Source organism: Loxodonta africana, chromosome 15 (genome assembly GCF_030014295.1).
Source record: "Loxodonta africana isolate mLoxAfr1 chromosome 15, mLoxAfr1.hap2, whole genome shotgun sequence".
NCBI lineage: Eukaryota > Metazoa > Chordata > Mammalia > Proboscidea > Elephantidae > Loxodonta > Loxodonta africana.
This window is the reverse complement of record NC_087356.1, coordinates 3,268,254-3,282,618: the sequence shown is the minus strand read 5'-3', so window position 1 is coordinate 3,282,618 and position 14,365 is coordinate 3,268,254. Positions and strand designations below refer to the sequence as shown.

Below are 14,365 nucleotides of genomic sequence, written 5' to 3'. Positions count from 1 at the left end.
TGGACTCCATGTTCACAGATAAGCCATCCTGGGGTTAGGGTTTAAAATTATACGTTTATACATGGGATTAGATCATATTTTGTGACGTTAATCTACATTTTCCCTGTGTTTTCTTTTCCCTATCCCCTCCTCAGTCAAGCAGATGTCAGGCTTATTGCAAATTTGCCCCAAGGCGGCATGCAGCAAGATAGAAAGATGAAGCAGCCTACAAGATATTCTGACTTTTTTTCCCCAAAAAGCCTAGGGCCCTAGGAGAGGTAGGTGTTAGGGTTTATAGAGGGGGTAGCTTTGAAGAACTGGTAAAGAGAGAGGAGTTTCCCCAGACTAAAAGGAAACACCACTTGGCTTGGGGAAGAAGACGGCCACAGGGTCTACTTCCTTTCAGAACCTTGGGAGGTGGCAAGACTCTAGGGAGGAAGGCTGCACGGTGAATCCTGGGAGATGGCACAGAGTCTTCAAAAGGCTCCCCCATGAGAAGCCTAGCATGGGCATAGAGAACTCAACCTGAAGTGGCCAAAAGACAACAACAGTGGGTATTTACAGGGTGGTTTTCAGGCACAATGTCCACTTATTACAGTCCCCTTCGGAAGCTAACACCGCCTCAGACTTCGGAATGGTGGTAATCTCAGGAGGAGCTTACTCAGCTCAGCTGAGAGTTACTGAGGTTCATTTCCCACCAATCCCATAGCAGCCCTGTAGGACAGGGTAGAACTGTCGCATAGGATTTCCAAGCCCATAAATGTTTACAGACGCAGACTGCCACATCTTTCTCCCAAAGAGCTGCTGGTAGGTTCGAACCACCCACCTTTCAGTTAGTATCCGGATGCTTTAACCACTGTGCCACCAGGGCTCCTTGGTAGGATAGAAGGAGATTGGAATAAAAAATTAAACTGCATTCTAGAAGAAAAAAAAAAAAAGGTCTGCCTTGATTTTGTGACCAGAGAGTCTTATCTGCCATTTACGGGGCCTCACCTGAGTTTGCCAGAACTTAGTACGGTCTTCCCGACACACTGCTCCACTGGGATCAGTTCATCTTAAGCCAATAACTAGAACCTAGGGAAGTGCACAGGTGTGCAGAGGGTGGTCACCTCTCAGAAGTCACAGTTGACTTGGAGAACCCAGTGGCCTGGGATGAGACTGAGCTTCAAACAATATTACAGGAATGCTTTTAAGTCCCTAATCCAAAACTCACTGCCATTGAGTCGATTCCGACTCATAGCAACCCTACAGGACAGAGCAGAACTGCCCATAGGGTTTCCAAGGAGTGGCTGGTGGATTTGAACTGCTGACCTTCCGGTTAGCAGCCAAGCTCTTAACCACTGCACCACCAGGGCTCCTTTAAGTCCCTATTCAGATATAAAGTGGTCAGCAGAAAGACCACTTGCATAAAGGATTAGTTTCCCTGACTTCCTGAGAAGACCCAGAAATAGAGAAACATGGAAGATGATTTTTCAGGTCTCCATTTCAAACTATGAAGAAAGGACTATTTCAGCAGCACCAGCCCAGAACCTGCCATCCAGGGCAGATGAAAACTATCATGACAGTCAAGCCCCAGTCACCATGTTTAAAGGCTTTAGGAAGCTAGGTGGGAGCACTGTCCACAGATCCACCAAGAGTCAGGCACCAAGGCCAGGGGACACTTGTATCAGGCCTTCTTCTCAACCTACCATCAACGATGGCCTAGAGCACATACCAGGAGACTGTGGACTGAGGAGTCCCGGCCCCAGGGCAAGAATGGGAAAAAACGTTGCTCAGCCTTAGAGTGGAATCTTTTCCAAGGAAGATTCTGAGTGTAAGGGTGCTCAACACACCTCTGTTTTATCTTGCTTATGGGTAAGATGAGTATTTCATGCTAGACAGAGACCATGGAGAGGACCCACACATGCGTAAGATGAGTATTTCATGGTAGACAGAGATCATGGAGAGGACCCACACATGCGTCAGATGAGTATTTCATGGTAGACAGAGGCCATGGAGAGGACCCACACATGCGTAAGATGAGTATTTCATGGTAGACAGAAACCATGGAGAGGACCCACACATGGGTAAGATGAGTATTTCATGGTAGGCAGACCGTGGAGAGGATCCACACATGGGTAAGATGAGTATTTCATGGTAGACAGACCGTGGAGAGGATCCACACATGGGTAAGATGAGTATTTCATGGTAGACAGAGACCATGGAGAGGACCCACACATGAGTAAAATGAGTATTTCATGGTAGACAGAGACAATGGAGAGGACCCACACATGAATAAGATGAGTATTTCATGGTAGAGACCATGAGAGGACCCACACTCAGTAACAGGAAGCCAAGGCAGGCAGCAGAGGACAGAGGCAGCTCAGACAGGCACCAGAAGATAGCACAACTCTGGTCCCACAGTCATCCAGGCTCTGTTAGTACCATTTTCCCCTCTCCCAGCAGACAGCCAGCTCCACAATAAAGAAGAAAAGAGGGAGGGACACTCACCTGCAGAGAGCATGACATGGAAGGTGATAGCTATTTAACAGAGCAGCCACCCCCCACTATACGCCCCGGAGTGTACAGGAGAGCAGGGACCCCAGCCAGTTCTGGGCCTAAAGCCAGAGGAAGAGTGGCTACAAGGAGGAACGTGGGGGGCTGCATTTCCAGTGGGCATCAGCAGCCAGGTTAAATCCACCACCCTCCCTCAGTGTAAGGCTGATCTAGCATTTGATGGTGAGGTGGCGCCTGTGCTGGGTCAATGCAGAATCTCTAAACTAGAAAGTCAACCCTGGCAGAGAAAGGCATAAAGTCCGCCCAGTGCCCAGGATTACCCAGCCAACCCCTGGCAGCCTGGGATACTACCCTCCCAGGAACACAAATATTAGTAAACTTGAAAGTGTTTGATGAATGTAAAAGCTTAGCAAAAGACAGGAATATACTCCCAAATATTTAAACTTAAAATAATGTGGAGTTTTAATACACCTGTGTTTTCATTTTCCAGAATATTTTCTATTTTAACAATCTGGAAAAAAGCTTTTCTTTTACTTCAGGCTTCAATATGGCTTGGCACAGCACTGGAGCAGAACGTTAAAAAAATTTTTTTTTTTAATATTTTTTGTCTGCCATGGATTTTTGCATTAATGTTGATTTTTTAAAGATCACATTAAAATATTTCTCTTGACTACGGGGATTTCAGCATCCCTTTTTGCACTGGGGAAACCCTGGTGACATAGTGGTTAAGAGTTCAGCTGCTGCTGTGGATTGAATTGCGTCCCCCAGAGACATGTGTCAACTTGGTTAGGCCTTGATTCCCAGTATTCTGTGGTTGCCCTCCATTTTGTGATTGTAATCTTACATTAAAGAGGATTAGGGTGAGATTGTAATACCCTTACCCAGGTCACATCCCTGATTCAATGTAAAGGGAGTTTCCCTGGGGTGTGGCCTGTATCTTACAAGAGATAAAAGGAAAGGGAAGCAAGCAGCGAGGGGGCACCTCAAAGCACCAAGAAAGAAGCAGTGCCAGGAGCAGAGAGCGCCATTTGGACTGGGGGTTCCTGCTCAGAGAAGCTCCTAGTCCAGGGCAAGACTGATGAAAACGCCGACAGAGAGAAAATGTCTTCCCCTGGAGCTGATGCCCTGAATTTGGACTTTGAGCCTACTTTACTTTGAGGAAATAAATTTCTCTTTGTTAAAGCCATCCACTTGTGGTATTTCTGTCATAGAAGCACTAGGTGACTGAGACCACTGCTCACCAATACTCGGCAGTTCAAATCCACCAGGTACTCCTTGGAAACCCTATGAGGCAGTTCTACTCTGTCCTACAGGGTCCTTATGAGTCAGAATCAACTAGGCTGCAATGGATTTGGTTTTTTGTTTTGTTTTGTTTTAGTACATGTGATAATAGACTAAGCAGTACCCTGAAAGTCAATTTTCTGGAATCCAAATGGCAATTTCTTTCAGATTTGGAGGTTTGTTCTCTGAGCAATGATCCTCCAGCCCCTCAGTGACAGACCTTATTTTCTATACGATAGGAGGCACAAACTTATCTCCTAAGGGGAGCTAGGGGAGGGGCAGAACATAGGTGAGGCCTGAGGAAAAACGACAGGGCTAAGTGCTTGACACAGTTGATGTGGTAACTGATCAGGAACGGGTGTAAAGAACTGCCTCTGAGGCCCAGGTGAGGTTGGAAACCATATTTTCCAGACAAAATGATCTGTCAAGGATTTCTGGGCAGTTTTTCAGTGGGAGAGGTAGGCTTTGAAATGTTGGCACTTCTGGGGCAAGGAGCAAGATCCCACATTTAGGATTTGGGACTCTTCAAAAACTCAGTACATGTGATCACTGAAATGACATTAGAGTGGCAAGCCACACTCCAAGCATTTCATTCTAAGGAAAATGTTTTTATCTGTAATTTAACTGGTATGCTTTGCAGGGCTAGGTAGCTGCTGGAAATGTAAGCTATGCAGCCAGATATGTTTTCTTTATACCTAAGATGCCAGGAAACACTAGGCCAAAATTAAGCCCCATTTACAGTGACAGGCACACTATGGGGAGCTGGTGATGGCTCACACTTCTTGTCTTTACCCTAATTGAATCATTGTCCTCTAGTTTAACATTGTTGTTGTTAGGTGCCATCCAGTCAGTTCTGACCCGTAGCAATCCTGTGTAAACACTGACCCATCCGGCACCATTCTCACAATTGTTACTACGTTTGAGCCCACTGTTGCAGCCACTATGTCAACCAGCTCATTAAGGGTCTTTCTCTTTCCTACTTTACCAAGCATGATGTCCTTCTCCACGGTCTGGTCCCTCCTGATAACATGTCCGAAGTACATGAGATGAAATCATACCATTCTCACTTCTAAGGAACATTCTGGCTGTACTTCTTCCAAGACAGATTTGTTTGGCATTCCATGGCATATTCGATATTCTTCACCAACAGCATAATTCAAAGGCATCAATTCTTCTTCAGTCTTCCTTATTCATTGTCCAGCTTTCACATGCATATGAAGCAACTGGAAATACCATGGCTTGGGTCAGGGGCACTTTAGTCCTCAAAGTGACATCTTTGCTTTTTAACACTTTAAAGAGGTCTTTTGCAGCAGATTTACCCAATGCAGTATGTTGTTTGATTTCTTGACTGCAGCATTCATGGGTGTTGATTGTGGATCTAAGTAAAATGAAATTCTTGACAACCTCAGTGTTTTCTCCATTTATCATGATGTGGCTTATTGGTCCAGTTGTGAGGATTTTGTTGTTTTTGTTCTTTTGAAGTGTAATCCATACTGATGGCTGCAGTCTTGGAGCTTCATCAGTAAGCGCTTCAAGACCTCCCCTCTTTCAGCAAGCAAAGTTTTGTCATCTGTATAACACAGGCTGTTAAATAGTCTCCAGTTCTCACGCTGCATTCTTCTTCATATAGCCCATCTTCTCAGGTTACTTGCTCAGCATACAGATTGAAGGATGATAAAGGACACAACCCTGACACACAATTTTCCCGATTTTTAACCATGTGGTAATCCCTTGTATTGTTTGAATGACTGTCTCTTGGTCTATGTACAGGTTCCACATGAGCACAATTAAGTGTTTTAGAATTCCCATCCTTTGCAATGTTATCCATAATTTGTTACGATCCATACAATAGAACATCTTCGTATAGTCAAGAAAACACAGGTAAACATCTTTCTGATATTGTCTGCTTCTAGCCAAGATCCACCTGACATCAGCAATGATATCCTTGGTTCCAAGTCCTCTTCTGAATCGGGCTTGAATTTCTGGCAGTTCCCAGTTGATGTCCTGCTGTAATCATTTTTGAATTAGCTTCTGCAAAATTTTACTTGCAAGTGATATTAATTAACCTTGTAAATTACTTTAAATAGGCATGGTACATATACTGAATTCATTTTTTTAAGACTTTTACCAACCTTGTTCATCAATTGACATTTTCTCCAATTCTCTGGAGATGTCTGCTTTGACAAAGGTATTAGTTACCTACAGCAGCACCCCCAGTGAGCTCTACTAGAACCTGTCCCCTTGTTATGTTTGGGGGCACTAAGAATCTGAATCCACAAAGTGTGTCTACAACAGGCTTTGTGACTCTATCATCTGCCTTTGTCTCCACCTGACGACTTAGCCTGGGGCCCAACTGCCTCCTCCCTCCTCCCTTCTCCTGGGAGCTGTTACCACACCATCTACGTAAACAGAGGAATCTTTTAAAGGGACGTATGCTCTCCTCCTCCCTAAGAGTTGTTCCTGTCTTGCACTAAAGCTAGAAATCTTTCTGTTTGATAACTAAAATGAATAGGCGGATGGAGGTGGGGATGGGCTTTCTAAGACAGTTCTAACTATCCTGCTGGGCCACAACATCCAGCAGGAGCTTCCTTCCCGCCTCTTCTGGGTGGTGGTTATGCAGGGTCTTTGGCTCTTTGCAATTCCATCAGCCTAAATGAAATTGATTTCTTGTGTTCTGTGTAACCTTCTTTTACTGTTTACCCGAATCACAACCCTACTTCTCATTGATTTTGCGACCTCATTCTCTGTGCCTGTTAAACTCTCTCATCACATTCCTTGGTTGACAGGTGAGATTCATTCATCCTCGAAAAGGATTCTTCTGTGGCCTTGGCCCTCATCAAGGACATGTCAATCTCACAAGTACTGCTTTCTCTGCGGGAGGGGAGCAGGAGAAAGCCCCACAAGATAGATCTGCAGGCATCCTCACTGCAGTCCTCCAGCCAGCCTACACAGCAGGGCAGCTCTGCCTGGCCAGGAACGAAGGCCACCCTGACATGCCTGGGGTCACATTTCCACAAGGTTCCCTGGTTGCTAGGCCGACAGATTCACAATTAATTAACACCCATTAACTATTCCCTCTTACCATATAAACAAAGCAAAAGGCACCGCCAGTCCCTACCTACTACTTTATTTCCTAAGGACACCGACCGTCTGAAATTATTAAGGCTATAAACTGCACAACTCTTCCAGTGTCCGGGTACCTGGAGGGAGTTTTCCTTTCAGCTTCCTTGAATTCCAAGTAATTACACTTCTGCCATCCTTTGTGGTCAGTGCAGGAAATTCCACACACTCTGTTCTCTCGGCGAACGCGTGGAATCTGAAACGTTACGACATTTTCAATGTTAGGCCACTAAAACACTCTCTGTGCTTATCTGTTATGGATCCCAGGACTTTCAACCTGCTCCCTCTGGTGCCAGGAGTCTTGGTCCTGTTCACTGCTTTTCCTGAACCTTTTCAATCCTCACAGGCAAGAGTCAGACAGACAGAAGAGTACAGGGAATTGTGAGCAGTTTGGGATTTTAACTGATGGCTCTTCATTAGAGGGTGATTAGCTCAACCAAACGGTACTTATTGATCCTAGAAAAATGATACACTGCGCTTACATGTATTCTTTTGTTCCCAGGGTTCACACATGTTAATACAGTTTTGACAAGACAAGAGTCCATCAGCTCTGCCACCTCAGTGTGTTGAAAACTTGTAACCCAGGCACCACGGCTAATTTAACTCCTCTTTAACTCAGTAAACACAAGCTTCCCCAGCAGCTACGCTTCAGCGCTAATTAAAAGAATTTGTATGTGGTCTAGTTTTTCGGGTCTCACTACTCAAAGCGTGGCCCAAGGAGCAGCAGGAAAATCACCTGGGAACAGGCCAGGAATGCAAGTTCTCAGGCCCCATCCCAGGTCTGCTGAACGGGAACACACGCTTTAACAAGATCCCGAGCAGGTCTGTGCACCCTAAAGCTTGAGAAGGGCGGTATAGTGCATGGGGTAACAGGCTCAGCTGCACCCTGAAAGCCAATTATCGGGAATCCAAAAAGTCAGTAACAGCAGAGGGTTTCTTTCAGATGGGCAGGTGACTCTCTGAGTAATGCTCCTCCAACCGCACAAGGGTTCCACCTCTCGGGTAGCGTCCGGGGTCTTAAAAGCCTGAGAGCAGCCATCCAGGATATTCTACTGGTCTCATCCCTTTGGGAGCAAGAATGAAGAAAAGTAAAGATTCAAGGGAAAGATTGGTCCAAAGGACTAATGGACCACATCTACCACATCTATCTGGGCTCTTTCTACAAGGGACCGAAACTCACAACGCAGACACATAAGTCAAAGGAGGTGCATAAAGACTACAAAATGTACTAGAAAGAGGAGAAGAACACAGCAACAAATTGTTTAGAAAGACCATAAAGAATCCACCACCTGCCTTGATCTTGTGTAGGCAGGAACTCACTGTCACTCACAAGCACGTTTTCTGCCTACCTGCTGTGGCTCTTGGCACTCAGATCCTTTAAAAAAGCTATCGTGCCTTCTCCTCTGGCGTTGAAAGACACTGTGCAGACTGGATATGGGATCTCCAGCACCCTCTGAAGGAGAAGCTCCTTGGATCCCTCAGGAATGTCTCCCACCACAAAGTAGTAAATGGATTCAATCTGCAAAACAATGGTACCAACAGTTTATCTTCCTGACACGACCTAGCCTTGTACTGGACTTATCCGTAATATACTTTCTATGAAACTTTTTCTTTTTTTTTAATGGATAAAAACAAAGAATAGCAGCCTGCTCAGTGTTTTATGAGGGCGTTTGGGAACCGAAGTCAGGAAATGAGCTCTTCAAGGCCTGGTGCCAAGAAGGTCTATTGGCAGTGGCTACAGTCTCAGGTATTGCATGGGAAGAATATGGTTGGCAGATTTGGAGAATAGCTTCCCCAAGCCCATAAACATATTAAACCAGTCAGGAGTGGCTGTTTTCAAGTTAAGTACCTGAGGAAGTGTTGGCATGGCTACTGTGGGCAGCAAGATAATTAGTCATCTCCTGTGGCAGGGCCAGAACCCTACAACGCAAACTCATCCCTCCTCAGGGAGACAGAACGAGGAAGGAGGGCATAGAAGGAGGGCATAGTCCCCGTTGCGTCGTTCTCTGATCTCATTTCACCAGTGGGGAAACACATGCCTGGGAAGGTGAGAGCCATGCTAACTTCACACAGCAGGCCAGGAGCCAGGTCCACCCACCACCATGCCAGGCCATGAGAAGAATGGGAGAACGAGCAAACCCTGTGCCGGGAGCCACCAACCACAGCCATGCCCTTAGACCAGCCATTCTGGGAGATACATACCTCACCCAATCACAAAGAAATACTCCTTCCTTAATCTAGAGAGATGGAAAATCTATTCAATAGGGCCCCAGTGACAACTGTCCCAATCCCAACCACAGCCACACAGCTGGTTCTTCTCCAGGATTTTCCCTTCCACGGTGTTTATCTCCCATGTCACTAACGAGTTCTGTAACCTGGGGCAAGTGGTGGGTGTGTGTGTATGTGTCTGCGCGCATGCATGTCGGGGGGGGGTAGAAAGAGACAAAGAGAGAGAGAGAGAACCAGGAACAGACATCATCTAAACCTGCTGCTGAAAACATCCTAATGGATTACCTTTACAGAGAACCGGAGAAGAAATCCCTGCAAATGTACCGAGCTTTAAGGGATAAACAGATGTCACCAACCTGTTAGGACTCATGACTCTTTCCTTGCTCTAATCCCAAGCCCATTTTTTTCTTTTTTTTAACTGAAGGTAAATAGCTGACATTCTCACCTTGACTTTAAACCTGGGACTTGAACTCACCAGGCAGACAGAGGGGTGGACTCCTGGTTCCCTACCTGTCTGAAACAGATTGGACAGACTGTGTGTCCAGGAAGCAGGTGGGGACAGGGGTGGCTGAGGGCGCAGGCTGGGAGTTTTGAGAAAGCCAGAGTGAATGCTGAGAGTAGGCTACTTCAGCAACAACCCTCCTCAAACCAGGCACAAAAAAGCACCCTCCCAGCCCATGGTCCAGGTCCTTCAACACCAACTCCTTAATTTTAAAGAGTAGCCTAATGGCAGGTAAAGACTGAGGGACATCATAAATTTCTTAAATCGCTTTCAGCCAGGGAGGCAAAAGAACAGCACTGAACGAAGAAATCATGTTCTCCAGGTTACTCATTACTATTGAGGAGCCTGGTGGCACAGTGGTTAAAAAGATTGACTACTAACTGAAAAGTCGGCTGTTTGAATCCATCAGCAACTCTGTGGGAGAAAGATGTGGCAGTCCACGTCTGTGGAGATTTACAGCCTTGGAAATCCTATGGGGTTGCTATGACTCAGAACTGACTCCGTGGCAGTGGGTTTTTTGGTTTGGGGTTATGGAGACATCACGTTTTCTATTATTCTTCTAGCGAATGCATTCTATTTCGTTCTTTTCCTGGTGCTAAACATCACATTATGTAAGATGCATTAAACAGGCTCCCACTTAGATGAATTTTATTAGTTTTCCAAGCTGCATCAGTGCCCAAGTCTAGTATGGGAGCAGGTTGATGCTCTCATGAAGATCTAAAATCACACATGGTCCAAGACAGGGAAACGGACACAGGGAGTACTTCCTGGGGTATGGCAGGTCAACAGACAGGTGAAGACAAATACCTCAGGGTGGGCTTCTGATGCCCATGCATCTTTGTTGCACACCATGCAAACTCAGCTTCTGTGCTCTGGCAGGAGCTCAAGAGTCTGAAGTCCTTCTATGCAGATGTTTTTACCTCCAGATTTCATCAAACTAAAAGTTGCTGTCCCCAGGGGTGAGTCAGGATTCCTTTTCTTTATTAACGCTACGGGGTTGTTCGCTATTCGTTAAGTTTATTACTCACCTTCAAAACTGCACACGTTTTCAGTCCACTGTCCATTACCTGCGGTACAGATGTCCCGGGACGTGATTTACATCGAGACCACCAATGCCACCCTCACTCTCAGCACACTGCCTTTCTGCCTCTCTTTTCTACTCACGGGACGACATTTAGAAAAACAGAGAGGAAGATAAACATACCTATCCCCATCCCCCATAACTGGCAAAATGCCTTTTAAAGCTAAATGAAAATGGCTTTGGGGTTATCTGCTACTTGGGATGATATGCTAATGTGAATTATTTTATTCAACACTCACAACAGTCCTGTGGAATATGAGTTAGTATTCTCATGCCCAGCTTACAGATGAAGAAACTTTGACTTGGAAATGCTAGCTGACTTGGGTCTCCCCACTAGTAAACACAGGTTGTCTGACCCCATGAACCTCTGCCTTTGCTTTTAATCGCTCCACTATGCTGGCTCATCGTGGCAAAGCCAGTCGCCTATTAGAGGGGAACATGAACCCCAGAACTGTGAAGCCAACACCATGGGACAGACAGAGAAGGGGCTCAAAGGAAGGCGCTATTTTCACTTCCTTGGCTCCCCCAACCATCCAAGCTCCTGCCTCCTGATACTGGCACTGCTGGCCAGAAGTTGGGCCCAGGAGGTTATATGACTTATCCTGGTGAGAATCCTTACTCTTTAACCAGATTGTGAGTAACTCGGAGCTCCTTGAGGGCAAGAGCCAGTCTTGGGGATCAGCAGCAGCCTTCAGCCCGGGAGCAGCTACCTCAGTGACTAGCATTTCCCTAAATGCTGATTTGTACTATATTTGCTAAAACAGTACATGCAATTACTGGGAAATATCTGGGTTTCAATCAGCTTTTTTGGAGTGAGTCAAAAGCTTTTGCCACTTTGCCCCTGGACACCCTTTTAGCTCAGTACTGAAGTCACTCCTGAGGTTCACCCTTCAGCCAAAGATTAGACAGGCCCATAAAACAAAACAAGACTAAAGAGGCACACCAGTCCAGGGGCAAGGACTGGAAGGAAGGAGGGGACAGGACAGCTGGTAACAGGGAACCCAAGGTCAAGAAGGAAGAGTGCCAACATGTCATGATATTGGTAACCAATGTCACAAAACAATATGTATACTAATTGTTTAATAAGAAGCTAGTTTGTTCTGTAAACCTTCATCTAAAGGACAATAAAAACAACAACAAAACAAAAAGCTCTTGCCTCTTGATACTACATAAAGTATAAGGAAGTGGATATACTCCCATTTGACATGTATTATTCTGTGGTAACCCTCTGGCCACACCTGGGACATTCGCTCTGCAGATTCAGGCCGGTAACCTGCATCCTACCAGGCCAAAGATTCCTTCATACTCTCAGAGCTACAGGTTTGGGGAAAGGAAGACATGGACTGGGAGAAGCTGTTCCACTCTGAGTGCCCTTTCTTCCCCAAAGCCTCCAAGTATAAAATCTCCACTCTTCCAGGGAGCAAAAACAAAAGTCAACCAGAACAGCTGCTAGAGGTCTAGCAAAATTCTGTCTTATTCCTCACACAACCTTAAACACTGTAACAGGGTCCCTGCACTCACCCACTATCACCACCAGAGTCATACAAGGCTCAGCAAATTCACCTGCCTGGTCCCATGCAGGAAACCCTAGTGGCACAATGGTTAAGAGCTATGGCTGCTAGCCAAAAGGTCAGCAGTTCAAATCCACCAGGCATTCCTTGGAAACTCTGTGCAGCAGTTCTACTCTGTCCTATAGGGTCGCTATGAGTCGGAATCGACTTGACAGCAGTGGGTTGGTCCCATGCAGACCACCTCCCTTCAATTCAAAAGACTCTAACCTGTGCCAGAGCTTGGGGATGGGAATCCCTTGAACCCACATTTAGTCCCCGGCCCTTAGAAAATCAACATTATTCCATTTCCATTCCTTCAGCATCCAACAAACACTTGCCGAGCTCTTGCTAGGCACTAGGCACTCAAAGAAGAAATGATGTGACTGCTGTCTGAACCAGTGCAAGGGAACAATGAAATGACAGGCACACAGACCAGTGTGGCCTGTCCTTCAGCCTATCATCCAGCAGTGCAGGCCCCTCACGGGATCATGTGAGTCTGCCTCTCGTTCACCCACTCAGTCTCACAGTGACTATGATTTAAACCACAACTAAACAAAGCTTTTCCTATCAAGTGGATGGAAGAGGAGCTGAGAGAACACATGTGGAAATACAGGTGCCCTCTAAGGAAGATGACCACGGCTGAAAGCAAAAGTAAAGCCCTTCAGCTAGCCTTTTCGGGTGACTTGGAATCAGGGTTTTAAATAAAGCCTTCTCTTTCCTGAAGATCCTTCCCATCCGTGAGTCAGCAGACCTTCCAGGGCCTCCTGGCACACCACCTTTCCTCATAAAGGCTAAGAAAGCTATTAGCTTCCGAAGATATACATCCTTGGACCAGAGGATACTAAAGAGCAAAAACCCAATGGCACTCAACACACCTAGACTCTGAAGAGGACTGCCAGCCCCTCTAAACTGCCAAGCGTTTCCTCCATCCCCTGCATGCTGCTTTTCTGGAACCAGATTCTTTTTTGCGGGATGAAACCGTAATCCATCCATCAGCAGCGTCCTCAAAAACTACTGTTATAACCGTGATTTAAACAGACCCAGACGCTCTGTCTAGACTCCCCTTAGACACCAAGGATCACCTGCAGGTGTCCCTCTCTGTCCAACCTTCCTGGTCCACCTGTGGTTACAGAGCCCAACCCTGGAGGAGGCCAGAGACCTGCAGGCATCTCCCTCATCATAATCAAGTACATCCCTCATTTCTCCTGTGGGGTTGATACAAAAACTGGGCTTTCATGTTAACTTTGTAGGCACAAGACAAGACCTGATTTCCTCGTTCTCGTGGGACCCATTCACAGAGAGACTCCAAAGCAGTTTATCCACCGGTAGGGAAAAGTCTGGGTGTTAGTTACTGTCCAAAATATTTTTAAAGCTTTAAATCTTTTCTATTTGCAGCAAATTGCAGGTGTGTGGCTGATTCTGAAACTCGCTGGTGTGCATCTAAGGGCTAGAGCAGAAAGCAGGCTCTTATGGGAACCCACTCCACGCCCTGGAACACACACACTTGTGCTTTTTTTGACTCCTCATAAAATACAGGGCATGGCATTTTTATATACGAGGCAGTTGCATTTACTAGAATTTTCCTTGGGACCACACCCAGACATAGGTTATGGGTGAAGGGACACAGTCTGTGTGTTTTGCTTTTCCCATACTCCATGGTCTCGGGAGTTTTAAAGCTGGATTTGATGATCAGCGCCTGTGTGTGGTTAAAAGTTTCGTCACCTCAAGCAGTTTGCCCTTTGTCTCTGGTCTTTGTAAAACAACCTTTAAGAGTAGCTGAGCTATGATGGCCACACCTGACGGTTAGTACCAACAGGTGGGAGCTGGTCTGGGAGCCCACCTGGTAACCAGTAATGAGCGTGTGGGCTGGCTGACAAACGCCCAAATACTGAGGCTCAAAGAAGCTTTCTGAGGGAGAGAATCCTTGAAGGAGAGCTTCCTGGGGAGGACATGCCCTCTGCTTCAGGGACCTTTCAAGCCTTGCCCGAGCACCTCTTCATGTTGCTCCTGAGTTATCCCTGAGCCGTATCCTTTACCTTAACAGACTATATAACCAGAAGCATAGGCTGTGAGTTTTGCATGACATTGCAGCAAATTACCGAACTCAGCAGAGAAACAGAAAAGTGC

General features: G+C 46.1%; 1 protein-coding gene across 1 annotated transcript in view; it reads right to left on the bottom strand.

Moving 5' to 3' along the window:
- Positions 1-14,365, bottom strand: part of VWA3B (von Willebrand factor A domain containing 3B) — a 224,503-nt gene that overhangs the window by 191,661 nt on the left and 18,477 nt on the right. The window contains 2 exon segments of the mRNA XM_064269063.1: positions 6,957-7,072; positions 8,226-8,395. Of these exon segments, the coding sequence (XP_064125133.1) occupies positions 6,957-7,072; positions 8,226-8,395 (286 nt within the window).